General features: G+C 40.5%; 2 protein-coding genes and 1 long non-coding RNA gene across 4 annotated transcripts; 1 reads left to right on the top strand and 2 right to left on the bottom strand.

Annotated features, from left to right (window-relative positions):
- Nucleotides 1-397: 397 nt before the first annotated feature.
- Nucleotides 398-11487, bottom strand: LOC103508682 (serine/threonine-protein phosphatase 6 regulatory subunit 3-A). Its single transcript, XM_017443864.2, has 11 exons — nucleotides 11482-11487; nucleotides 11173-11343; nucleotides 10371-10642; nucleotides 9236-9456; nucleotides 8531-8845; nucleotides 7958-8116; nucleotides 7319-7526; nucleotides 6571-6596; nucleotides 6061-6154; nucleotides 5599-5744; nucleotides 398-785 (listed from the first exon to the last, which is right to left on the bottom strand). The coding sequence occupies exons 1-11, from the start codon at nucleotides 11485-11487 to the stop codon at nucleotides 550-552; spliced, it is 1854 nt and encodes a 617-aa protein (XP_017299353.1). The 3' UTR covers nucleotides 398-549.
- On the bottom strand, nucleotides 2636-4712 carry LOC113467181. 2 transcript variants are annotated; one of them, XR_003391347.1, is made up of 2 exons: nucleotides 3261-4712; nucleotides 2636-2743 (listed from the first exon to the last, which is right to left on the bottom strand). It is a non-coding gene; the product is annotated as an uncharacterized LOC113467181 (long non-coding RNA). The 2 variants fall into 2 exon arrangements; XR_003391348.1 differs by lacking the exon at nucleotides 3261-4712 and adding an exon at nucleotides 3098-3232 and having other exon boundaries at nucleotides 2693-2743.
- A 392-nt stretch (nucleotides 11488-11879) lies between the features above and the next one.
- Nucleotides 11880-24820, top strand: LOC103508681 (vacuolar protein sorting-associated protein 45). The gene is made up of 11 exons (XM_026823217.1): nucleotides 11880-12126; nucleotides 12738-12923; nucleotides 16592-16928; nucleotides 17294-17541; nucleotides 18132-18290; nucleotides 18425-18541; nucleotides 19550-19571; nucleotides 20470-20553; nucleotides 21557-21710; nucleotides 23386-23607; nucleotides 24341-24820. The coding sequence occupies exons 2-11, from the start codon at nucleotides 12813-12815 to the stop codon at nucleotides 24663-24665; spliced, it is 1779 nt and encodes a 592-aa protein (XP_026679018.1). The 5' UTR covers nucleotides 11880-12126; nucleotides 12738-12812; the 3' UTR covers nucleotides 24666-24820.
- Nucleotides 24821-26314: the final 1494 nt, after the last annotated feature.

Below are 26314 nucleotides of genomic sequence, written 5' to 3'. Positions count from 1 at the left end.
GATGTTAGATCAGATGGCAGACCAGTGTCATTACCACAGGCATCTTCAAATGCAGAGAATTCTATTCTATTCTATACACTTACCCAGTCCATTGCTAATACTCGTGCTCATGGCATTGACATCATCTTGCTGATGACTGCCAGTAGCACTCGCTGTGGTGGATGTTAGATCAGATGGCAGACCAGTGTCATTACCACAGGCATCTTCAAATGCAGAGAATTCTATTCTATTCTATACACTTACCCAGTCCATTGCTAATACTCGTGCTCATGGCATTGAGATCATCTTGCTGATGACTGCCAGTAGCACTCGCTGTGGTGGATGTTAGATCAGATGGCAAACCAGTGTCATTACCACAGGCATCTTCAAATGCAGAGAATTCTATTCTATTCTATACACTTACCCAGTCCATTGCTAATACTCGTGCTCATGGCATTGACATCATCTTGCTGATGACTGCCAGTAGCACTCGCTGTGGTGGATGTTAGATCAGATGGCAGACCGGTATCATTACCACAGGCATCTTCATCAAATGCAGAGAATTCTATTCTATTCTATACACTTACCCAGCCCATTGCTAATACTCGTGCTCATGGCATTGACATCATCTTGCTGATGACTGCCAGTAGCACTCGCTGTGGTGGATGTTAGATCAGATGGCAGACCAGTGTCATTACCACAGGCATCTTCAAATGCAGAGAAGGCAGGATCAAAGTTGGCCCATCCTTCCTGCATATCGGCCCAACGTTCTTGCTCTCCATTGATCACACCGGATGAACCCCAAGCTGACAAGCAGAACAAGTTTGATAACAAGTTTATTATTATGAGTTGAAAACACCAATATTACACCAAATCTTCTAAGAAAAGCTGCTGTCGCTCATTTTAGGTTGCTCACTGGGCACGACTGTCTGGCTCAACACCTCCACAAAATCAATATCAAAGACTCTCCTATCTGTCCTTTATGTTCCTTGAATGCCCCTATGAACTCCTCACACCTAAACTTCTGTCCTGCTTTGGAAGCCAGCAATGACATTGTAGGGAAATATTGGGATGCGAGAGGAAAAATGGCCTAATGGTCAAAGATCCCGACATTTGCAACATACCTACATACATACATATTATGAAGTTTGATAGAGGGGACTCTACTTCTTTCTCATAGACGAAAAGCGCCAAAATGAGCCCAGTACATCAAATTTTATCAAATCATGAGTTATTTGTGGTAAAGCAGAGAGGAGCTTCTTCACAATTTTTGCGGGTATCACAGCATTACTAAGTGCCTTCTTTACTACTGATTCTTATTTATCATCAATCTTTTTACACTGATAATGTCGCCACTGGTCGCTACTCAATAAAAGTATCTACGTTATGTTTTATGTACCTTGAATGAAGTGGGAACTTCATTATAATCACAGGTGAAAAGCACCCAAAATGGACCCCCCCTATGAAAATTTGTACTTACGATCGGCTGGATTGGTTAAGGACAGATAGGATAGAGCTGAAATTGTACTTACGATCAGCTGGATTGGTTAGGGACAGATAGGATAGAGATGAAATTGTAGTTACGATCGGCTGGATTGGTTAGGGACAGATAGGATAGAGCTGAAATTGTACTTACGATCAGCTGGATTGGTTAGGGACAGATAGGATAGAGATGAAATTGTAGTTACGATCGGCTGGATTGGTTAGGGACGGATAGGATAGAGATGAAATTGTACTTACGATCGGCTGGATTGGTTAGGGACAGATAGGATAGAGCTGAAATTGTACTTACGATCGGCTGGATTGGTTAGGGACAGATAGGATATAGAGCTGAAATTGTACTTACGATCGGCTGGATTGGTTAGGAACAGATAGGATAGAGATGAAATTGTAGTTACGATCGGCTGGATTGGTTAGGGACAGATAGGATAGAGATGAAATTGTACTTACGATCGGCTGGATTGGTTAGGGACAGATAGGATGGGCTCTATAGCTTCATCTCTGTCGGACTGGATGGGTTTTGTGCTCGTTGATAAACTGGTGATGACGTTGTCTTTGTCTTCCTCTATCGCTTTGTCTTCGTCTAGATCTTCCTCTGTTTCATGATCATCTGGAATAGGGAAGATTGGAACATGAAGAAATGAAATCTTGCGGTAAATTTTGTGTGCAGAGGACGCAGAGCAAGAGGTAGACCAAAGAAGAAATGGGAGAATTGCGTGAATAAAGACCTGAGCGAAAAGGATTTATTAAGAGATGATGTTCATAACCGAGGCAACTGGAAATTGTTGACTAAAAATGCCCATGTCCCGATGAAATTTTCTCACCCAAGTCTTGATTCCCACAATCTTTCCACTTTTTCTCTCCCTCACCTTACTTCCATTCTATCAACATTGTGAAGAGAATTTTTTTGCTTCAGCAGAAATAATTAAATACTTGAGTACACACTCTAATACTTGAGTACATACTCAAATACTTGAGTACACACTCTAATACTTGAGTACACACTCTAATACTTGAGTACACACTCTAATACTTGAGTACACACTCAAATACTTGAGTACATACTCAAATACTTGAGTACATACTCAAATACTTGAGTACACACTCTAATACTTGAGTACATACTCAAATACTTGAGCCTCTATAGCTTCATCTCTGTCGGACTGGATGGGTTTTGTGCTCGTTGATAAACTGGTGATGACGCTGTCTTTGTCTTCCTCTATCGCTTTGTCTTCGTCTAGATCTTCCTCTGTTTCATGATCATCTGGAATAGAGAAGATTGGAACATGAAGAAATGAAATCTGGCAGTAAATTTTGTGTGCAAAGGACGCAGAGCAAGAGGTAGACCAAAGAAGAAATGGGAGAATTGCGTGAATAAAGACCTGAGTGAAAAGGATTTACTAAGAGATGATGTTCATAACCGAGGCAACTGGAAATTGTTGACTAAAAATGCTCATGTCCCGATGAAATTTTCTCACCCAAGTCTTGATTTACACAATCTTTCCACTTTTTCTCTCCCTCACCTTACTTCCATTCTATCAACATTGTGAAGAGAATTTTTTTGCTTCAGCAGAAATAATTCATTACAAATTTCAATGTTTAGATTTAGACTGCTTACCCAGCCCATTGCTAATACTCGTGCTCATAGCATTGACATCATCTTGCTGATGACTGCCAGTAGCACTCGCTGTGGTGGATGTTAGATCAGATGGCAGACCGGTATCATTACCACAGGCATCTTCATCAAATGCAGAGAATTCTATTCTATTCTATACACTTACCCAGCCCATTGCTAATACTCGTGCTCATGGCATTGACATCATCTTGCTGATGACTGCCAGTAGCACTCGCTGTGGTGGATGTTAGATCAGATGGCAGACCGGTATCATTACCACAGGCATCTTCATCAAATGCAGAGAATTCTATTCTATTCTATACACTTACCCAGCCCATTGCTAATACTCGTGCTCATGGCATTGACATCATCTTGCTGATGACTGCCAGTAGCACTCGCTGTGGTGGATGTTAGATCAGATGGCAGACCGGTATCATTACCACAGGCATCTTCATCAAATGCAGAGAATTCTATTCTATTCTATACACTTACCCAGCCCATTGCTAATACTCGTGCTCATGGCATTGACATCATCTTGCTGATGACTGCCAGTAGCACTCGCTGTGGTGGATGTTAGATCAGATGGCAGACCGGTATCATTACCACAGGCATCTTCATCAAATGCAGAGAATTCTATTCTATTCTATACACTTACCCAGCCCATTGCTAATACTCGTGCTCATGGCATTGACATCATCTTGCTGATGACTGCCAGTAGCACTCGCTGTGGTGGATGTTAGATCAGATGGCAGACCGGTATCATTACCACAGGCATCTTCATCAAATGCAGAGAATTCTATTCTATTCTATACACTTACCCAGCCCATTGCTAATACTCGTGCTCATGGCATTGACATCATCTTGCTGATGACTGCCAGTAGCACTCGCTGTGGTGGATGTTAGATCAGATGGCAGACCGGTATCATTACCACAGGCATCTTCATCAAATGCAGAGAATTCTATTCTATTCTATACACTTACCCAGCCCATTGCTAATACTCGTGCTCATGGCATTGACATCATCTTGCTGATGACTGCCAGTAGCACTCGCTGTGGTGGATGTTAGATCAGATGGCAGACCGGTATCATTACCACAGGCATCTTCATCAAATGCAGAGAATTCTATTCTATTCTATACACTTACCCAGCCCATTGCTAATACTCGTGCTCATGGCATTGACATCATCTTGCTGATGACTGCCAGTAGCACTCGCTGTGGTGGATGTTAGATCAGATGGCAGACCGGTATCATTACCACAGGCATCTTCATCAAATGCAGAGAATTCTATTCTATTCTATACACTTACCCAGCCCATTGCTAATACTCGTGCTCATGGCATTGACATCATCTTGCTGATGACTGCCAGTAGCACTCGCTGTGGTGGATGTTAGATCAGATGGCAGACCGGTATCATTACCACAGGCATCTTCATCAAATGCAGAGAATTCTATTCTATTCTATACACTTACCCAGCCCATTGCTAATACTCGTGCTCATGGCATTGACATCATCTTGCTGATGACTGCCAGTAGCACTCGCTGTGGTGGATGTTAGATCAGATGGCAGACCGGTATCATTACCACAGGCATCTTCATCAAATGCAGAGAATTCTATTCTATTCTATACACTTACCCAGCCCATTGCTAATACTCGTGCTCATGGCATTGACATCATCTTGCTGATGACTGCCAGATTGTAAAAGTTGGGGTAAAAGAACACTCAAATAAGCATCATTCAAGAGGATAAGGAAAGTCGTGTGATGTTCACACCAGATTTTTTAGCATATATTATACCAAATCTTCTATATTATACCAAATCTTCCAAGAAAAGCTGCTGTCGCTCATTTTAGGTTGCTCACTGGGCACGACTGTCTGGCTCAACACCTCCACAAAATCAATATCGAAGACTCTCCTATCTGTCCTTTATGTTCCTTGAATGCCCCTATGAACTCCTCACACCCAAACTTCTGTCCTGCCTTGGAAGCCAGCAATGACATTGTAGGGAAATATTGGGATGCGAGAGGAAAAATGGCCTAATGGTCAAAGATCCCGACATTTGCAACATACATACACATGTTTTGTTATGGCAGGTCAAGCTGGTTACTCTGCATACAAGTACATCCCGTACGGTCCCGTCAATAGTATTAATGTGTTGTTTATTTTTATGAAGTTTGATAGAGGGAACTCTACTTCTTTCTCATAGACAAAAAGCGCCAAAATGAGCCCAGTACATCAAATTTTATCAAATCATGATTTATTTGTGGTAAAGAAGAGAGGAGCTTCTTCGCATTTTTTGCGGGTATCACAGCATTACCAAGTGCCTTCTTTACTACTGATTCTTATTTATCATCAATCTTTTTACACTGATAATGTCGCCACTGGTCGCTACTCGATAAAAGTATCTACGTCATATTTTATGTACCTTGAATGAAGTGGGAACTTCATTATAATCACAAGTGAAAAGCACCCAAAATGGACCCCCCCCCATGAAAATTTGTACTTACGATCGGCTGGATTGGTTAAGGACAGATAGGATAAAGACGAGGCCACGGCAGCAGCAGGTTGATCATCTTCCTCTTCATCGGAACTAGAATCCAAATCATTCCACTTTCGCTCCCAATACTCAGGCATTGTGAATCCATTGTTGAACCTGAATCACAACAATACAAAAAATCAATCAAGTTTCAAATTATTTGTGGTAAAGCAGAGCAGCGAAAAGAGTTGAGAGAATGGAAGTGAGGGGGGAGAAAAGGGCGAGGTAGACCGAAGAAAAGGTGGAAGGATTGTGTGAATCAAGACCTGGGTGAGAAAAATTCATCAGGACATGAGGTACACAATAGGGCTGCCTGGAAGAGACTGACAAGAAATGCCGACCCTATTTAAATAGGAAAAGGCTAGGAAGAAGAAGATTATTAAGAATTACCCAACTTATCAATATTAGTAAAAAAAAAACTACTTAAACTTACCTAAGACCGGTCACATCGTTGTTCTTATCATCAGCTAAATTCTCATCGCATAGTTTCAAGAACAGCTCCTCATTTCTATCCAATGTGATATCATGTTGTTGAACCTGAATCACAACAAGACAAAAAATCAATCAAGTTTCAAATTATTTGTGGTAAAGCAGAGCAGAGAAAAGAGTTGAGAGAATGGAAGTGAGGGGGAGAAAAGGGCGAGGTAGACCGAAGAAAAGGTGGAAGGATTGTGTGAATCCAGACCTGGGTGAGAAAAATTCATCAGGACATGAGGTACCCAATAGGGCTGCCTGGAAGAGACTGACAAGAAATGCCGACCCTATTTAAATAGGAAAAGGCTAGGAAGAAGAAGATTATTAAGAAATACCCAACTTATCAATATTAGTAAAAAAAAAAACTAAACCTACCTAAGGCCGGTCACATCGTTGTTCTTATCATCAGCTAAATTCTCATCGCATAGTTTCAAGAACAGCTCCTCATTTCTATCCAATGTGATATCATCCCTAATCAAGTCGGACCTTACACCACTGTGGAACAGACAATACAAAATGCAATCAATATACATAATAATAAATAAATAAATCAATCAATTTTAGAAGAGAAAAACAATCAATAAGACCTTAGCAGTAACAGTGTCTTCTATGAAACAACCTCTAAAAAAAAAAATTAAAAAAAAATAATAATAATAACAGGAATTTTAATTGTGATAAGCATAAATGCTTGTCAGAAACGTCGGTCCCCGCTTAATACACTACGCTAAATTTTATGACTTGACCTGGACTCGAACCACCAACCTCCAGATCCGAAGTCCACCATGCAAACCACTACAACGCTGAGGTTAGTTTTGTGCAGCGGCGATATCGTAACCAATGAGGTTTATCAGAAGAAGAAGAAGAAGAAGAAAAAAAAAAACAAAAAACAAACAAACAAACTCACTCTCTCAGATTGCTACTGAACTCTTCCTGTTCCTGCGCAAAGTTATTGCTGCTCTTAGCGCCGAGAATAACCAGAATTTTAATTGTGATAAGCATAAATGCTTGTCAGAAACGTCGGTCCCCGCTTAATACACTACGCTAAATTTGATGACTTGACCTGGACTCGAACCACCAACCTCCAGATCCGAAGTCCACCATGCAAACCACTACAACACTGAGGTTAGTTTTGTGCAGCGGCGATATCGTAACCAATGAGGTTTATCAGAAGAAAAAAACAAAAAACAAAAAAAAAAAAAACAAACAAACAAACTCACTCTCTCAGATTGCTACTGAACTCTTCCTGTTCCTGCGCAAAGTTATTGCTGCTCTTAGCGCCGAGTCCAGACTGCGACGTGAAGTCCGCGGCGAACACTTGTTGATCTTCCGAGAAAGGTACGTCCAGATTGTTATCCGGGGTGGAGATGGAGGGGTGCAGACCCCCCAGGCATTGATTGTGAAGCTCGTTAGTTTTACTCAGGGGCCCTGGGGTGGGAGAAATAGAGGAGGTGTAGGTAGTTAAAAAAGTGTCGAGTAAATTACTTCCCGGTAAAGAAAAAAAATTAAATAAATTAAAAGCATTACAAGTCTTTTATTTACTCAATCATCGTATTTATCATCGCTCGTTTCTTTGACTTGTAATGCTGCCGTTAGTCGCTACTTGATTGAAGTAGCTACTCACTTGTCCTCACGAGACTGAGTGCACCCCGAACTCCAAGCACAGAGCCGAAAAAACTTCGACACCGCCGGGAATCGAACCCGGGACCTCCGGAGTTCAAGCCTAGTGTGATACCCACTCGGCCACGGATGCTACTTTTATTTTCATTAGTTTAAACATATTCACTGATTTTTTTCCAAGCAAAAAATATTAGAAAACCCATTAGTTTCTAAAGAAAAACTACCTATTATCAATTTACCTGCTACAAAGTCCTCCCAGGGTGTCCACAAGTCTGCTTCTCTCAGTAATATCTCAATGGGTGCACTCATCCTTGTCGTGACAAAGTTAGCCATGCTGAACAAATGTCCCATGTAGCCCTTACGTGAATTGCGGCGTGACATATCCTGGTTCGTTTGTCCTTTGAACATAAAACAAAATTAAGTCTATGTAGAGTTTTATAAGAAAGCTAGGACCGAACCAGGCGGGAATCGAACCCATGACGAACCGATAACAAGGCAGGCGCGCTACCCTCCAAGCTAACTACTAGGCTGGCTCACAATACAGACTTTTTCCAAGAGGTTTGATAGAGGGATCAGTAACTACTAAAGTCTTATCGTCTCGTAATCGAAGAGAAAAGGACAGGATAGGAGAAAGCAAGTCGTTCCCAGAACGAACCTTACCGGTTGAAAGTCGTCCATCCAAACCAGTGGTTGGGTGGAAGAGCTTTGGGAGAATCTTACCACTAAAAAAAGTCTGCTTCAGGCGGGATTGGAACCCGCGACCCAGCGCTAAGTCGCTAACAAACAAAACTCATTTAAACACAAACACTTACCTTCGGATTCTTCATTGGCCCGATATGCCGCGAGGAGACGCGATGTTAGCCGAGTCTGCACGAACACACTCGTCACGAGACTAGGCAGCGGGGAGCGAGTTGTATTTCCCTCCGCTAGAGCGCAGCACAGACACTTCTCTACCTCGGTGTGAAGGAAGTTGTTACCCGGGTATTGTACGAATAGGTCGAACAGAATGGAGAACGTGTTGTGCGCCACGCATGCGTCGTGAATGCGTGCGTCTTGAGTGGCGAGTAGGGTGCGCAGGAGTTTGATGAGGGAGAGACGCGTAAAACCTAGAGGAGGATCTATGATACCTGGAACATAGGCAATGTTGTTTAATTCAACAGAGGACATGCATTTTAGGTTGAAAATATGGTGAAAAAAAGATCGATTCATCCGCAAAAAGTTGTGAAAAATCCAAATCTGAGGTCAGAACGGTAAAAAAGAGGATCTTTAAATTTTCGAAAATTGAATTTTTATTTGCTGTTCCAGAGGGAATTCAAACAGTCATGACCTCACGTTAAAAGGTACCCACCTTTTTCCAAAAGATCCTGTATTACTCTTTAACGCAAAAACCTCACCTAAATAAATAATTGTATAAAGTCTATTTAAGTTCTTCTTTAATTTCATCTTATACTACCTCAAAAAAAAAAAGGTCTAATGGTCAAAGAACCCAATATTTGCAACATAAATACAAGTATTACCTGAGTTAAGTATGATAGGTGCTGCAGGCGGTGGATTGGTTAGGAACTCGTGCAGGGCCGGCATAAACTCGATAATAACCGTGATCACTTTGTCCACCACTGGATTGAGAGCAGGGTCTGAGCCACCCCCTGTAGCCGCCCCTGATTCCGTCCCAATACCAGAGTCCTCCCCTCCTGAGAACTTGAGCTCCGGGCCTGGGTCCTTGTTGGGCTCGTTGTTACTGGGGATAGAGGGGACAAAGTTGTAGTTAGGATAAAAAACAGAGTGGAGTGGAGAGCATGGCACATAGAGCATTGAGCAGGTAGAGGGGAAGCAACAAGTTCAAACCGCATTGAGCTGACGGCGAAAAGCTCTTTGAGCTCGGCTCCATTCTGTTTTAGCTTTAGGTAACGCGCTTGCTTCCAAGTAGAAGGCCCCAGGTTCAATTCCCAGAGTTGACGAAAAAAATCTGCGCTCGTAAGGATCACTTTCTGTTGAGTGTTGACCCAGCAACTAATGCTGCGGGCATTCACTCGCAAAATTGCGTAGCCAAAATACAATGTCAGCCTAAAAACGATCACCTCAGGGCTTGATTGAGAGGCTGACGAAAAACGCCGACCCCGTCTGAGCACAGGAAAAGGCAAAGAAGAAGACTAGTTACTTGATCTCACTTACTTATTATTAACATCCAACAGCTGGAGCAGTATCTCCACGCATGACGTCACACAGCTCTCAGTACGAGGGGAACTGTTCAGTAGTGGAGCGGAGAGCATGGGACATAGAGCATTGAGCAGGTTAAGGGAAGCACTAAGTTCAAACCGCATTGAGCTGACGGCGAAAAGCTCTTTGAGCTCGGTTCCATTCTGTTTTTAGCTTTAGGTAACGCACTTGCTTCCAAGTAGAAGGCCCCAGGTTCAATTCCCAGAGTTGACGAAAAAAATCTGCGCTCGAAAGAATCACTTTCTTTCTGTTGAGTGTTGACCCATCAACTAAGTAATGCTGCGGGCATCCACTCGCAAAATTGCGTAGCCAAAATACAATATCAGCCTAAAAACGATCACCTCAGGGCTTGATTGAGAGGCTGACGAAAAACGCCGACCCCGTCTGAACACAGGAAAAGGCAAAGAAGAAGACTAGTTACTTGATCCCACTTACTTATTATTAACATCCAACAGCTGGAGCAGTATCTCCACGCATGACGTCACACAGCTCTCAGTACGAGGGGAACTGTTCAGTCCCAGCTCGAGTAGAGTACGTATGGTTTCTTCACTCTCCATGGAGGCCAGTAGGACAGAACAGTCATCCTCTTTCCTCAGGGAGTCTATAATGCGGACCAGAATGGTAGCAGCATTGTCGTGGTCGTCAGACGTCTGGCTTGGGTCTAGCTTGGAACACACTTGCTGAATGAGCTGCTTCTCTTTTAACCACTGCAAAACAAACATTTAGGAATCGTTTAAGGCCAGCCACTCATTATCAGGTAGACCTGACAGGTGCATCTGATCATGTCTACCTGACACCTGATGAGCACACACAATATCAGGTAGACCTGGTCAGGTGAGATGCTGGCTTAAAAGGTTTGATAGAGGGAACTGTAACTGCTAAGGTCTTATCGTCCCGAAAGCGAAGAGAGAAGGAAAACAGGATAGGAGAATAGCCGTTTCGAGAACAAACCTTATCTGTTTAGGATAAAATTCACCTCGGGTGAAAATTGAGTCTACGACCTAGCACTTACAAGGCATACGCGCTACCAAGCTAACTAGGCTGGTATAAAGTATAGGGATTTTAATTGAGTCAAACATGAGTCCTAATTTCAACTCTTCTGAACCTCGTTGCCCCTCTTTTGACGTTATAATGGCTGTACTACACAGTTGGAAATTTAAGATGGCGCATTCCAAACCATGGAAGATCAAGGGTTCATTTTAAAAAAGGAATAACAAAAAATCAGGTTAGAACTTACGGTAAACACGTTGTTTTTGATCTCCTGGCCTTCAATATTGGTGACCAGTTTGAGGAGTAGATCCATAATGGCTGACGTGCTCAGATGGCGTAGAAACAAATCAATGCAGTCTTCTTGTGACTTGAGGAACTCGATGACCTGTAGACAGCTGTACTGATAGGAGTACCAATGCTGAGAACACAAGAGATAATTCAATTGAATATACCTAATCACTTGGTGATTTTCAATACAAAATATTGTACACACAAGTCAATTTTGTTAAGTTTAAACTAAGTGGAGCTAGCTTAGTTAGCCTGGAGGCTAAGGTGCCTGCATTGTAAACCCTAGGTCTGAACTTCGCGAACTCTACCAGTCTACCAATCAAAACATTGGAAATACAAGTCATGAAACCGCGTTCACACGATCATTAGTTCACTACTTCATGAGAAAATTTCTTTTCAACCTGACGGGACATACTACCACAACTGCATATTGGACATGCTATTAAACAGAAGAAGAAAATCTGTTTCTTTTTTCTGAGGACATCATAATAATTATAAAATCTAAAAACAGAAGATGGTAACATGAAACACTTTTGTTCTTAAAAGTTATTCTGCGATCCTGCACTGATTGAACTTTGTGAAGTTGGCACCGTTCAACACCCACCACCCCTTGCCAAAGTGTGAACCTAGCCCTCTTCCCCTACCTTATCAATTTTTTTGAATTTTGCCAAATTTATTTTTGTGACTTTTTGAAAATTTTGGTGAAAGATTCAAAGATTGAAAGAAGAAGGAAGAAGATTGGATTTGGATCTGCAACCCAAAAAATACGGATTATTCCAATATTCCCACTATTTTCTTCTTCTAGAGAAGGTAAACCGATCCATACTGTCTTATCCCTCTTTTTGATTGAGTCATAATTACTGGAACACAAAATGGATACAGATCATACCAGAATCATCAGCTCTTATCTCGGGTAGGTACACACATCTATCAAATTGACAAGAAAAGGCAAGAATGAAAATTAAGATTTATCAAGAATCAGGGTTTCATCTATAGAAGCTTAACTCGAGAACATATTGAGTACATATTTGTCTGGGTAACAAGGTACTCTTGAAACATATTGAATATGTAGGTACTTAGGTACCTATATCACATGAGCTACCTTTACACTAGGAAGGAGTGTATTCACACTAGGTACATCAGTTCTCTTTAAAACACTTTTGGTGGATTTCATCAATATTTTTTTTCAGTCCCTAGAAGGCCTGTTGAGCTAACAGTTTGTTAAGTTCCTCCGGAACACTGGCACTGTGTCTGAAAAGTATGGAAAAAAAATAGATCCAGCCTCAAGTTATGTAATGTCAGGAGTGATCTGTAACTGGATGGGCTAGGACCTGGGCACAATAACTAGTGTGGCTGTTTTGGAGAGTTCCCACCACAATAATAACACCTCAGACAGGATTTCATTCCCATTCCATCACTATTTATTGCAGGTGTTGTAGGTGTGTAATGAATAGGTATGTACCTAATCATTATCTAAATGTGATTTTTTTTTATCTATTATTATTATTATCTTTTTTTTTTCAGTAAAATCACAAGAAAAATATTTCAACAATTATGAAGACAAATTGATTTTAAATTGAGATCATCAAAGTCATCAACATGAATGTAGTGAGAGCAATTAAACAGTATGTCATTAAGATGACAGAGCAGAGTGGTCCCGGCATGAAAATCTTGTTACTTGATAAGCAAACAACAAGTATTGTCAGCATGGTAAGTGTAAAAAAGAAATCGGAGAAAGGAAAATCCCATTTCAGGTCCAGTCATCTCAATTTTGTGATATTGTTACTTAATGGTTTATGGTCTGGCAGGGGGACCTCAAATAGGGAGGAGATCAGCCTAGTGTACCTGGTCGACTTCATACAGGGAGGAGATCAGCCTAGTGTACCTGGTTGACCAGCTTAGTCTGGCTGTAGGACCTGTAAAAATTTTGAGGCCAAAACCAAATGCCAGTGCAAAAGCAATCACCTCAGGGTTGATTGAGAGAGTAATGAAAAACACCAATCGGAGAAAGGAAAATCCCATTTCAGGTCCAGTCATCTCAATTTTGTGATATTGTTACATAATGGTTTATGGTCTGGCAGGGGGACCTCAAACAGGGAGGAGATCAGCCTAGTGTACCTGGTCGACTTCATACAGGGAGTAGACCAGCTTAGTCTGGCTGTGGGACCTGTAAAAATTTTGAGGCCAAAACCAAATGCCAGTGCAAAAGCAATCACCTCAGGGTTGATTGAGAGAGTAATGAAAAACACCAACCCCATTTGAACATGGGGAAAAGGGGAAGAAAAAGAAGAGGAAGAGTTACATTCTTGATTTGAATTTTTGATTTTACTTTCATGTAATGATTTAAAATCAAGACTAGAGCCTGTTCTCCCTTTATTCCCAATATAATGTTTAAGTCACCCATGATGTCCTCGAAAAAAAGAAACAGATTTTCTTCTTCTGTTTAATAGCATGTCAAATATGCAGATGTGGTAGTATGTCCCGTCAGGTTGTAAAGAAATTTTCTCATGAAGTAATGATCGTGTGAACGCGGTTTCATGACTTGTATTTCCAATGTTTTGATTGGTAGACTGGTAGAGTTCGCGAAGTTCATCTTCATTCTTCAAATTTTTCCTTTTGTTGAAATGAAAATGGTGTTTCCCATTTGAGTTTTTCTTTTCATTTTTACTTTTTTAGTTAATATTTAGCTTAGAATTATTGTTTCGAGCGGATTTAAGTAAGTAATTGTCTCTTATACTTGGTATTTTCCTAATCTTGAAGAGGTTCACTCAAATTTCGACAAGAAAATGTTGGATATTGAATAGAAAATTTGGCTGACCAGTGATGCTTGAAGTGTTATCATAGGGTGACTCCTTGTATAACTATATTTCCATTTCTCGCTCAGATAAAGCGAAATCAACAAGCTTGGTTCAGTCAAGAACGTAGATAGCAAGAAGTTTTGTGTTTCAAGCACCCTAATCATAATATTTCTAGTGTTTTTCTGATGTTTTCATTGTTTTTGTATTGCCCTTCTACTACAAAGATCAACAGCTAAACCCAACAACCCTGTTGGCACTACAGAACCAAGTTATTTTTCAGAAACAATTTTCACACTTTTATTAACATTTTTCTAATCCTACACATTATTTTAAGTATAAATAAATAGTATCTCTAAAGTTTTCTATGTAAATAGGTACCTAGGTATCTACTGATAGGTCACATAGGTAGGTACACCTCAAGGAGGCACTTAGGAATGCTGAGGTACCTACATAATAGATCAGTTGCGCTTACTTGGGTGATGTTTCAAAGTCATAGAGCAGGAAAAATGAGGACCAACGGAATTTTTCTTTTTCTTCTACGACTTCTAGATACCGAGATAAATCGATTTAAAAAATACAGGTAAATCGTTAAGTTTGACGTCACGGCATACGCTCCCGTAGGCGATGACGTCACATCAAATGTCCCGAGCAAAGCTCCCTCGCAGGCAACGCATTAGTGTTTGTGCGCATACGTTTCTGCGCAGTTCTTTCTGCTCCTCCGCTAGCGCGCTTGCATAGAAACAATATCCTAACTCACCTCGTCCAAGCTCATCTCAGCCCTGTTCATAAACACAGCCTAAAGCAAAGAGCTTCTGCACAACTTTTATATAATGGAGCAGTTGCAATTGGGAAAATATTATTAATAACACGTCGATTCCTACGTAAAAAGTTGTGAAAAATTCGAATCTGAGGTCAAAACTCCAAAAAAGTAACTTTAAAAGGTCGAAAATTCAATTTAAGTTCTAATAAAGAGTTATATAATAATAATAACTTCATTTAAGTATCAAAGAAAATGTTTTCGAGATTTTTTCTTATGTAAATTTTTTGTAAGACTTGGGTCTGTCAGACAGTCTGAATGTGAGTGGTGGGCATTAAGTAAGTAAAGACTTGTTTGACTGTCTCAACTCACAGTTGAATCGTTCCCAAGAAGAACGGCCTATGTAATTTTCGCTACTTTTCAGGAGAGACATTCACATGAAACTCTCACTTACTTTGCATGCAAAAACACCCTGCCCCGAAACAAAAACTTTACACATAGGCCGTTGTTCTTCTAAAATTTTACTCGAATCTTCACAAAGTTGGTCAAAAAAGAAAAAACGACTTCCAATTTTCTCCACCTAAAACTGACTAGTGCATTAAAACAAGGAGATTACATAGGCCCCAATTCTGGAAAAAAAATTGAAAAATTTCACATAGGCCGTTCTTCTTGGGAACGATTCAGTTAAAGTTTATTTCAAATTTATTTTCCCCTTGTTTATTTCTAGGATCTCACTCTGTCTGAGCTGTTGGAGCAAGAAAGTCTTCTCCAAGAAGTTGTTTCTCAGAACAAAAAGCTCATTGATTTGTAAGTATGAATTATGTAAAATAGAAGTTCTGACTTTTATTTCTTGTAGGTTCAAAAGTTTTTTATCCTAGTACTTTGGCAGTAGATTTTGCATCTGGAGGTTGATTATTTGAGACAAAGTCAAGTCAGGCAATTTACTTAACCTGATCATGATTTATTTAAAGCTTCTTGACAATCTTTTGTGGATATCACATCATTACTAAGAGCCTCCTTTACTACTTCTGTCATTTCTATAAAATAAAAATAATACCTACTCTGGTAATGCTGCCACTGGTCACTAATTGGTCAAAGTAGGTACTCAATTTATTGTCCTCACAAGGCTGAGTGCACCCCAAACTCCAAGCACAGAGTAAAAAAATGATCCTGCCTTGCACTGACCCAGGACCTCACCAAATTACTGTGATACCCACTTGGCCATGTAGGTTGCTTCATTGTATTCAAACTATTCCTATGACATCTGACCTGACAAAACAGTTTTAACCCAATCTTGTTCTCAGTCTGCTCCGTGGAGACATCATGGAGGAGTTAGTAACCCTGATCACTACCGAGCCCCCATCAAACCTACCCGAAAAGGAGCGCTACAAGCAAGCACACATAGCATGTGAGGTACTCACATCGGAAATGCCTGTGTTCAATGAGCGTCTAGCCTCGGACCAGAGTCTGCTGGCACGTCTCTATGCCTTCCTACAGAATGCTCATCCACTCAACCCACTCCTAGCGTCGTTCTTCTCCCGAACCCTGGGTGTCCTGATTGCCAGGACGAGTGAACAGGTAAGATTGACTTTTTTGACATCACAAAGTTCAACAAGTTTTAATAAAGAGGAAGAGTTACTTAATGGTTTACAAAAATGAATAAATGCTTAAAATAATAAATAAATAAAAATAGATCTAGTAATAGCCTTCTAAAAATAGAATGATTGGTCAATTAATCTTTGATGTAAACAGCCCTAGGGCAGCTAGCAGGTATCAACAAATAAAGTTACACTGTTATATTCCAATCAATCTACATATTTCAGGTGTTCACACAGTCCGAAATTCTCCAAAGAGAGGTCTACATGTTTGAGAAAATAGAAATCTCCACACAGTGTGACTACGAAAACATGAAACACCTCAAGTGTATTGCCTTGCTTCGGCCAACCAAAGAGAACATTGCCCTTCTGTGCAAAGAGCTGAAGAACCCAAAGTTTGGATCATACTATATTTATTTCACCAATATTATTCCCAAGGCGGATATTAAAACACTGGCAGAATATGATGAACAGGAGAGTGTGCGAGAGATAGAAGAGCTTTATGCTGATTATCTACCGATTCTACCTCACTTCTTCTCACTCAATATACCACTGTGTAGTAATGGTATGTAGAGATTTAGAATAGGGATTACTTTACCAGCCTAGTTAGATTGGGTGGTAGTGTGCTTGTCTTTTAAGTGCTAGGTCATAGGTTTGATTCTCGCCTGGGGTGGATTTTTTCCTTAACAAATAAGGTTTCTTCTTGGAATGGCTGGCTTTCTTCTGTCCTGTCTTTCTTTTCTCTTTGCTTTTGGGACATTAGTTAAGACCTCGCCAGTTACAGTTGTCCCTATCAAACCTCTTTTAGAATATATTCTTTAATTTTGACCCCATCCATAAATAAAATGAATTATGTATTACGTTTTTATTACTTTTGTTTGAAAAAAAAAAAAAAAAATTACTCACAACACCCAAACTGTTTCTTTTCAGGTCATTTCTGGGACCCGGTACATCTGGTCCGAAGTTCCCAAGGTTTGATAGCTCTCCTTCTGTCTCTCAACAAGAACCCTGTCATCCGCTACCAGGCGAGTTCAGAAATGACCAAGCGACTTGCCGAGAAGGTGAAGGAGACTATTATCAAAGAGGAAAAGCTGTTTGATATGCGACAGGGGGATGCCGTACCTGTGCTGCTGATTATAGATCGAACTTGTGATCCCATTACACCTCTCCTCTCGCAGGTAAGATTTTTACTTTCTTTTGAAGTCACAAGAAAAGTCCCAGAAAGAAGAAGGAGAAGAATGGGACACAGACATCACAAGATAGATCGAGGTGGAGAAGGCTCATCAGAGCAGGTTTTAGACCTTCACGGCCTGTATAACCAGATAAGTAAATAAGTAGTTTAAAGGGGTTTGATAGAGGGAACTGTAACTGGTAAGGTCTTATCGTCCCGAAAGCGGAGCGAGAAGGAAGATGGGATAGGAGAAAGCCAGCCGTTCCGAGAACAAACTTATCCTTTCAGGTTAAAATCCGCCCCGGCGGGAATTGACCCCACGACCTAGCGCTTACAAGGCAGACGCGCTACCCTCCAAGTTAACTAGGCTGGTTGAACTTCTTATTTTAAATTGAAAACTTCTTTCCCCAGTGGACATATCAAGCCATGCTATATGAAATCCTCACCATCAACAACAACCGAGTAGACCTGAGTAACGTTAGCGGCATATCTCCAGATCTAAAACAACCTGACCTAACCCCACCTAACCTAACCTAACCTGACCTGACCTGACCTGACCTGACCTAACCTAACCTAACCCTCTCAATCTGATTATAGTGGACATATCAAGCCATGCTACATGAACTCCTCACCATCAACAACAACCGAGTCGACCTGAGTCACGTTAGCGGCATATCTCCAGATCTAAAACAAGTGGTAGTTAGTTACGAACATGATGACTTCTATTCGTCCAATCTGTTCATGAACTATGGCGAGATAGGTCAGACGATCAAACTACTCATGGACGATTTCAACAAGCGAGCTAAGAGTCAGCAGAAAGTGGAATCCATTCAGGACATGAAGGCGTTTGCGACTTCTATTCGTCCAATCTGTTCATGAACTATGGCGAGATAGGACAGACGATCAAACTACTCATGGACGATTTCAACAAGCGAGCTAAGAGTCAGCAGAAAGTGGAATCCATTCAGGACATGAAGGCGTTTGTGGAGAATTATCCACAGTTCAAGGTGAGATTCTAAATTGTAATTTTTTATTGATTTTCTTTTTACAGTAATAGATAGATCTTACTTAAAACTAGGTAAACGTTTTTTTTTTTTTTTTTTTTTTTTTTTTTTTTTTTTTTTTTTTTTTTTTTTTGGGTTTTTTGGTCAGAACACACTCAGCCTCGTGAGGACTTAACGTGCCTCGGTGTCGTAGTGGTCAGGACGCACTCAGCCTCGTGAGGACTTAACGTGCCTCGGTGTTAAATACTATTTATTTATACTAAAAATAATGTGTAGGATTAAAAAAATGTTAATAAAAGTGTGAAAATTGTTTCTGAAAAATAACTTGGTTCTGTAGTGCCAACAGGGTTGTTGGGTTTAGCTGTTGATCCCTCAGCATTCCTAAGTGCCTCCTTGAGGTGTACCTACCTATGTGACCTATCAGTAGATACCTAGGTACCTATTTACATAGAAAACTTTAGAGATACTATTTATTTATACTTAAAATAATGTGTAGGATTAGAAAAATGTTAATAAAAGTGTGAAAATTGTTTCTGAAAAATAACTTGGTTCTGTAGTGCCAACAGGGTTGTTGGGTTTAGCTGTTGATCTCTGTAGTAGAAGGGCAATACAAAAACAATGAAAACATCAGAAAAACACTAGAAATATTATGATTAGGGTGCTTGAAACACAAAACTTCTTGCTATCTACGTTCTTGACTGAACCAAGCTTGTTGATTTCGCTTTATCTGAGCGAGAAATGGAAATATAGTTATACAAGGAGTCACCCTATGATAACACTTCAAGCATCACTGGTCAGCCAAATTTTCTATTCAATATCCAACATTTTCTTGTCGAAATTTGAGTGAACCTCTTCAAGATTAGGAAAATACCAAGTATAAGAGACAATTACTTACTTAAATCCGCTCGAAACAATAATTCTAAGCTAAATATTAACTAAAAAAGTAAAAATGAAAAGAAAAACTCAAATGGGAAACACCATTTTCATTTCAACAAAAGGAAAAATTTGAAGATGAAGAAATTGCTGACGTCAGGTAAACATTCCTCGGAAAAAGTTCTTTCTACTATTAAATCGTGTATGTCAGTCTACACTGTCGGGCAATGAAAACGGGACACCCCTATTTTTTTGGTTTTTCTTAAACTGCTGTTCAGTGTTCAAATTTTTTCGATAAAACCATTATTGATATTTTTTGCTGTAAAGTTTAAAACTTTTTCCACAAGACCGCATACCTACATACTCTGTGAGTAAAAAAAAGAAAAAAAAATATCAGTTTTATGCTGAAAATGCATGTTTCTAGAGATAAATGTTAACGTAACTTTTTTTTCTCAATATTTTTTCACCATTTTTGAACCAGGTGCTTTAGAAAAGAACACAGAACAATAATTTACTACTGGTAAAAATTAGGTGAAAAAATATTGAGGAAAATGGTGAAAAAATATTGAGGAGAAAAAAAGTTACGTTAACATTTATCTCCAGAAACATGCTTTTTCAGCATAAAACTGATAATTGTTTTTCATTTTTCTTTTTTTACTCACAGAGTATGTAGGTATGCGGTCTTGTGGAATAAGTTTTAAATTTTACAGCAAAAAAAAAAAATATCAATAATTGTTTTACCGAAAAAAATTGAACACTGAACAGGAGTTTGAGAAAACCCAAAAAATAGGGGTGTCCCGCTTTCATTGCCCGACAGTGTAGTTGGCTTGGACGGCAGCGCGTCTGCCTTGTAAGTGCTAGGTCGCGGGTTCGATTTCTGCCCGAGACGAATTTTATCCTAAACAGACAAGATTCGCTCTCGGAACGGCTGGCTTTCTCCTATCCTGTCTTCCTTCTCTCTTCACTTTCGGGACGATAAGACCTTAGCAGTTACAGTTCCCTCCGTCAAACCTCTTAAAATAACAATAATGACTGTTTTATTTCTGTTTTGATTACAGGCAAGATCCGTGATGTGGAGGCAGTAAGGCTGGTTATGCTATACGCTATACGATATGAACATCATTCCAATAATGATCTATCAGGTAAATGCCCGTATTCACTTAGCAAGATGTTAGTTTTTAATGCGATTGTAGAGCAGCCTAGTCTTACTGGGGGACTTGAAACAGAGAGCATGCCAGCCTGAAATTTCCCTAGCTAAAGAAATAGCAAAGGTTGAGTGCGAAGGGTCTACAATCGCAAATCCGCTCGTTTATAGTCCCTCAGCCAGACTTTTTGCTAGTAGCCTACTGCTGATTGGAAAATGAACCCCCCTTCCACTGTCCTAAATCGTATTTTCCTTTCGCAATGTCCTCTCTTCTGAAGCTCGTTTCCCCTCTTCCCTATGGTTTAGTACAGGCGCTATCACACCAAATAAGGGGAAACGAGCTTCAGAATAGGAGGACAAGATGTTAGATTTTAATGCGACTGTAGAGCAGCCTAGTCTTACTGGGGGACATGAAACAGAGAGCATGCCAGCCTGAAATTTCCCTAGCTAAAGAAATAGCAAAGGTTGAGTGCGAAGGGTCTACAATCGCAAATCCGCTAGACATTGCGAAAGGCAAATTCGGTAATATTGTTAAAGCTTTTGGTAATTGTTACGTAAAACCATTCCATTATAATTGTCATGGAATTGTAAATTAAATGTACATAGTACAACTCTTGTGATTTTATATATTTAGTCCAATTTTAACAATACCCATAGATTATACTTACCTCTTATTTGTATTTATTAAATAAAACTATATTAATGAAAACTGTATCAGAATAAACAAATCTACCTCGATGTTTTTATTTGATTTTGTAGTCAAAAGCAAATGTCCGCCGAAAAGGAGGGCTAATAAAGGACTGACGAAAAACGCCTACCCCGTCTGAACACGGGAAAAGGCGAAGAAGATGTATTGAGATTTTAGTTTCAAGTCTATGATTTTGTAAACAATTTTAATGCTCGTTCCGCGATAACTCAAGTTTGTTTTTTTAGAGTTTCAGTATTGGTATTAAAATGTTTATTTTGTCTTAATGTTCTTCACTCACACATTTTCTTCGCAGGTCTCATGGATATTCTTCGTCGGATTGGTGTGAGCGAGTCCTTGGTTCAAATGCCTCTACAGGTTCTAGATTACTCCAATGAACATTCCAAGTATACTCATCATAACGATTCCTTCTCTGCCACGCAAGACGTTATGGTTAAGAAAACACAAAGGTAAGCTAAAGCTAGCTAGTCATTGTGCACATACCATTTTAATAATAATACTTCGATTAGATCCGATACCTTCGTTAATTACACGTTGGGCCTAGCAAACCCACATTGGATGTTGTTAATCAAACAGTTTCAAGACCGAGGCTGCAACAGGATTCGTCCACAGTGAGGTGGGGTCCAGATCAGTCGGTTTGGCTATGCAACCAAATATGTGAGGGACATCGTGTGTGGAGTTCTCACAAGATTTAATAAGAACCAATGAAGTGAGTTATGAAGAGTGTCTGTGTGTACACCAGATGAATACCAGTAGTGGTAATAATGCACGGGCTATACTGCTGGGTGCTACCACTGTGCATAACTCTACTAGTTTCATGCAACAGGTGCGGAGTCACAAGATTTAATAAGAACCAATGAAGTGAGTTATGAAGAGTGTCTGTGTGTACACCAGATGAATACCAGTAGTGGTAATAATGCACGGGCTATACTGCTGGGTGCTACCACTGTGCATAACTCTACTAGTTTCATGCAACAGGTGCGGAGTCACAAGATTTAATAAGAACCAATGAAGTGAGTTATGAAGAGTGTCTGTGTGTACACCAGATGAATACCAGTAGTGGTAATAATGCACGGGCTATACTGCTGGGTGCTACCACTGTGCATAACTCTACTAGTTTCATGCAACAGGTGCGGAGTCACAAGATTTAATAAGAACCAATGAAGTGAGTTATGAAGAGTGTCTGTGTGTACACCAGATGAATACCAGTAGCGGTAATAATGCACGGGCTATACTGCTGGGTGCTACCACTGTGCATAACTCTACTAGTTTCATGCAACAGGTGCGGAGTCACAAGATTTAATAAGAAGGAAGTGACCAACCTCAGTGGTGCAGTGGTTAGCCCGGTGGACTCAGGATCTGGAGGCTGGTGGTTCGAGTCCAAGTCAAGTCATACAATTTAGTAGTGTATTAAGCAGGGAACAACATTTGTGACAAGCATTTATGCTTAGCACAATTAAAATTCCTTTTAATAAGATAGAAGTGAGTTGGAAAGTTAACTATCTCAGCCTCAGTAGGCGTCCACAATGGAGTCCCGATCTTGGACCCTAGTACTGACCCAAAAGAAAATAAACCATGCTAATGAATAGAAGCGTCCTCAACGGAGCCTTGACCATAGTACAGACCCTCGCAGAAAATTAAGAAATTGAACTGAATATTATTAGTGGACGCACTCAGCCTCGTGAGGACTTAACGTGCCTCGGTGTCGTAGTGGTCAGAACGCACTCAGCCTCGTGAGGACTTAACGTGCCTCGGTGTCGTAGTGGTCAGAACGCACTCAGCCTCGTGAGGACTTAACGTGCCTCGGTGTCGTAGTGGTCAGGACGCACTCAGCCTCGTGAGGACTTAACGTGCCTCGTTGTCGTAGTGGTCAGAACGCACTCAGCCTCGTGAGGACTTAACGTGCCTCGGTGTCGTAGTGGTCAGAACGCACTCAGTAAGAGGTTTAATTTTGTAGTCAAAAGCAAATGTCCGCCGAAATGATAAAGGACTGACGAAAAACGCCGACCCCGTCTGAACACGGGAAAAGGCGAAGAAGATGAATTGAGATTTTAGTTTCAAGTCTATGATTTTGTAAACAATTTTAATGCTCGTTCCGCGATAACTCAAGTTTGTTTTTTTTAGAGTTTCAGTATTGGCATTAATATTTTTATTTTGTCTTAATGTTCTTCACTCACACACTTTCTTCGCAGGTCTCATGGATATTCTTCGTCGGATTGGTGTGAGCGAGTCCTTGGTTCAAATGCCTCTACAGGTTCTAGATTACTCCAATGAACATTCCAAGTATACTCATCATAACGATTCCTTCTCTGCCACGCAAGACGTTATGGTTAAGAAAACACAAAGGTAAGCTAAAGCTAGCTAGTCATTGTGCACATACCATTTTAATAATAATACTTCGATTAGATCCGATACCTTCGTTAATTACACGTTGGGCCTAGCAAACCCACATTGGATGTTGTTAATCAAACAGTTTCAAGACCGAGGCTGCAACAGGATTCGTCCACAGTGAGGTGGGGTCCAGATCAGTCGGTTTGGCTATGCATAGCAAACCCACATGAGATGTTGTTGTTAATCAAACAGTTTCAAGACCGAGGCTGCAACAGGATTCGTCCACAGTGAGGTGGGGTCCAGATCAGTCGGTTTGGCTATGCAACCAAATATGTGAGGGACATCGTGTGTGGAGTTCCTACAGAGTGGGCAGAGGTCTACAATTGCTGGGTTTACTTTAGAGGATTTTTTTATTCTCTAAACAGGTATCACCCCAAAACTATTCTTACAAGGCAAGGTTTAGTATCCCCATCCATTTTGATAATAATAAAATAATAATAATATTTATTTATTAAAAATCCCAGGTGGGATAGTTTACAATGATACAATTCAGTAAAATACAATTAAGTGAATTTAGAACTTATAATATAAATAAAATTACCTAATAATAGATTTATCATTCAATTTCAACTTTTTCATTATTCTTTTGATATTCTACTAATTACCTATTTATGTACTTTTTGGGAAATTGGATGTACAAATTTATAATTCAATTTAAATTTATTTATTCTTTGCTCACTTCCCGCAGGTTCCTCAAAGATCTCAAGGGCGTGGAGAACGTATACACCCAGCACGAACCCGTGCTCAAGGACATTCTAGATGACCTTGTCAAGGGCAAACTCAAGGACACCCACTTCCCCTACCTCGACCCCTACCAGGGGCGGTCCGAAGGGTCCAGGTGGTACCAAGACATTATAGTGTTCATGGTTGGAGGGACAACGTATGAAGAGTGTCTGTGTGTACACCAGATGAATACCAGTAGCGGTAATAATGCACGGGCTATACTGCTGGGTGCTACCACTGTGCATAACTCTACTAGTTTCATGCAACAGGTGCGGAGTCACAAGATTTAATAAGAACCAATGAAGTGAGTTATGAAGAGTGTCTGTGTGTACACCAGATGAATACCAGTAGCGGTAATAATGCACGAGCTATACTGCTGGGTGCTACCACTGTGCATAACTCTACTAGTTTCATGCAACAGGTGCGGAGTCACAAGATTTAATAAGAAGGAAGTGACCAATCTCAGTGGTGCAGTGGTTAGCCCCGTGGACTCAGGATCTGGAGGTTGGTGGTTCGAGTCCAAGTCAAGTCATACAATTTAGTAGTGTATTAAGCAGGGAACAACATTTGTGACGAGCATTTATGCTTAGCACAATTAAAATTCCTTTTATAAGATAGAAGTGAGTTGGAAAGTTAACTATCTCAGCCTCAGTAGGCGTTCACAACGGAGTCCCGATCTTGGACCCTAGTACTGACCCAAAAGAAAACAAACCATGCTAATGAATAGAAGCGGCCTCAACGGAGCCTTGACCATAGTACCTACCCTCGTAGAAAATTAAGAAATTGAGCTGAATATTATTAGTGGACGCACTCAGCCTCGTGAGGACTTAACGGGCCTCGGTGCCGTTGTGGTCAATACCCTCGCCTTAAGAGATTTGATAGAGGGAACTGTAACCGCGGAGGTCTCATCGTCCCGAAATCTAAGAGCAAAAAAGGAGGACAGGATAGTAGAAAGCCAGCCGTTCCGAGAACGAATACCTTTTTTTAAAAGAGGTTTGACAGAGGGAACTGTAACTGCTATGGTCTTATCGTCCCGAAATCTAAGAGCAAAAAGGAGGACAGGATAGTAGAAAGCCAGCCGTTCCGAGAACGAACCTTATCTATAAAGTGGTGCAATATTAAACTGTTGAGATAATGGGACTACATGTCCTAATTCGACAGTCTAAATAAAGCACTAATAAATAAAATAAAAAATATTTTTGGAAAACAGTTCGCCCCGGGCGGGAATCGAATCCGCGACCTAGCGCTCACAAGGCAGTCGCGCTACCCTCCAAGCTAACTCAGGAGTGTGTAGGTTCAATTCCAGCCGAGGCATGGACGTTTATCTATACGTACATTGTCTGAGAATTTGACCACTACTTGCTTACTTTCCGTGTCCGCTTTGACCAATGACCATGTCAGATACTCCTCTTCCAATATTCTGCTACTTGGATCGCCGCATCATTTACAAGCAGCAGGTCTTGTTCATTGCAGGTAACACCTGCGTTTGGGCAGACGAGAAGATGGGCCTCGTCTTGGATGGATCCACAATCGCACAAATCATCTTCGCTGAGTCCCCATTTCTTCATGTTCTTCTTGTAATTGGACACTTTTGGTAGGCTACTACCACAATAATGGTACATAGTAGCCTATTCCCAATTGGAAAATGAACCCCTTCCACTGTCTTAAATTGTATTTTCTTTTCGCAATTTCCCCTCTTCTGAAGCTCGTTTCCCCTCTTCCCTATGGTTTAGTACAGGCGCTATCACACCAAATAAGGGGAAACGAGCTTCAGAATAGGGGAAATTACGAAAGGAAAATTCGGTTGTTATTTCGTTTTGTAGAACCATTCCATTATAATTGTCATGGAATTGTAAATTAAATGTACATTGTACAACTCTTGTGATTTTATATATTTAGTCCAATTTTATTGTAAACAATACCCATAGATTGTACTTAC

This window comes from Diaphorina citri, unplaced genomic scaffold, assembly GCF_000475195.1.
Source record: "Diaphorina citri unplaced genomic scaffold, Diaci psyllid genome assembly version 1.1 scaffold424, whole genome shotgun sequence".
Taxonomy (NCBI): domain Eukaryota; kingdom Metazoa; phylum Arthropoda; class Insecta; order Hemiptera; family Psyllidae; genus Diaphorina; species Diaphorina citri.
The sequence above is the reverse complement of the archived record's forward strand: the minus strand, read 5'-3'. Positions and strand labels throughout refer to the sequence as shown.

Coding starts and splice junctions, on each gene's coding strand:
- LOC103508682 (XM_017443864.2), bottom strand. Junction 7,527..7,957: donor CTGGGAGGACTTTGTAGCAG/GTAAATTGATAA, acceptor CTCCCACCCCAG/GGCCCCTGAGTAAAACTAAC. Junction 786..5,598: donor CTTAACCAATCCAGCCGATC/GTAAGTACAAAT, acceptor TCTGCTTGTCAG/CTTGGGGTTCATCCGGTGTG.
- LOC103508681 (XM_026823217.1), top strand. CDS start 12,813: ATGAATGTAGTGAGAGCAATTAAACAGTATGTCATTAAGATGACAGAG. Junction 17,542..18,131: donor TTACACCTCTCCTCTCGCAG/GTAAGATTTTTA, acceptor ATCTGATTATAG/TGGACATATCAAGCCATGCT. Junction 23,608..24,340: donor ATGGTTAAGAAAACACAAAG/GTAAGCTAAAGC, acceptor CACTTCCCGCAG/GTTCCTCAAAGATCTCAAGG.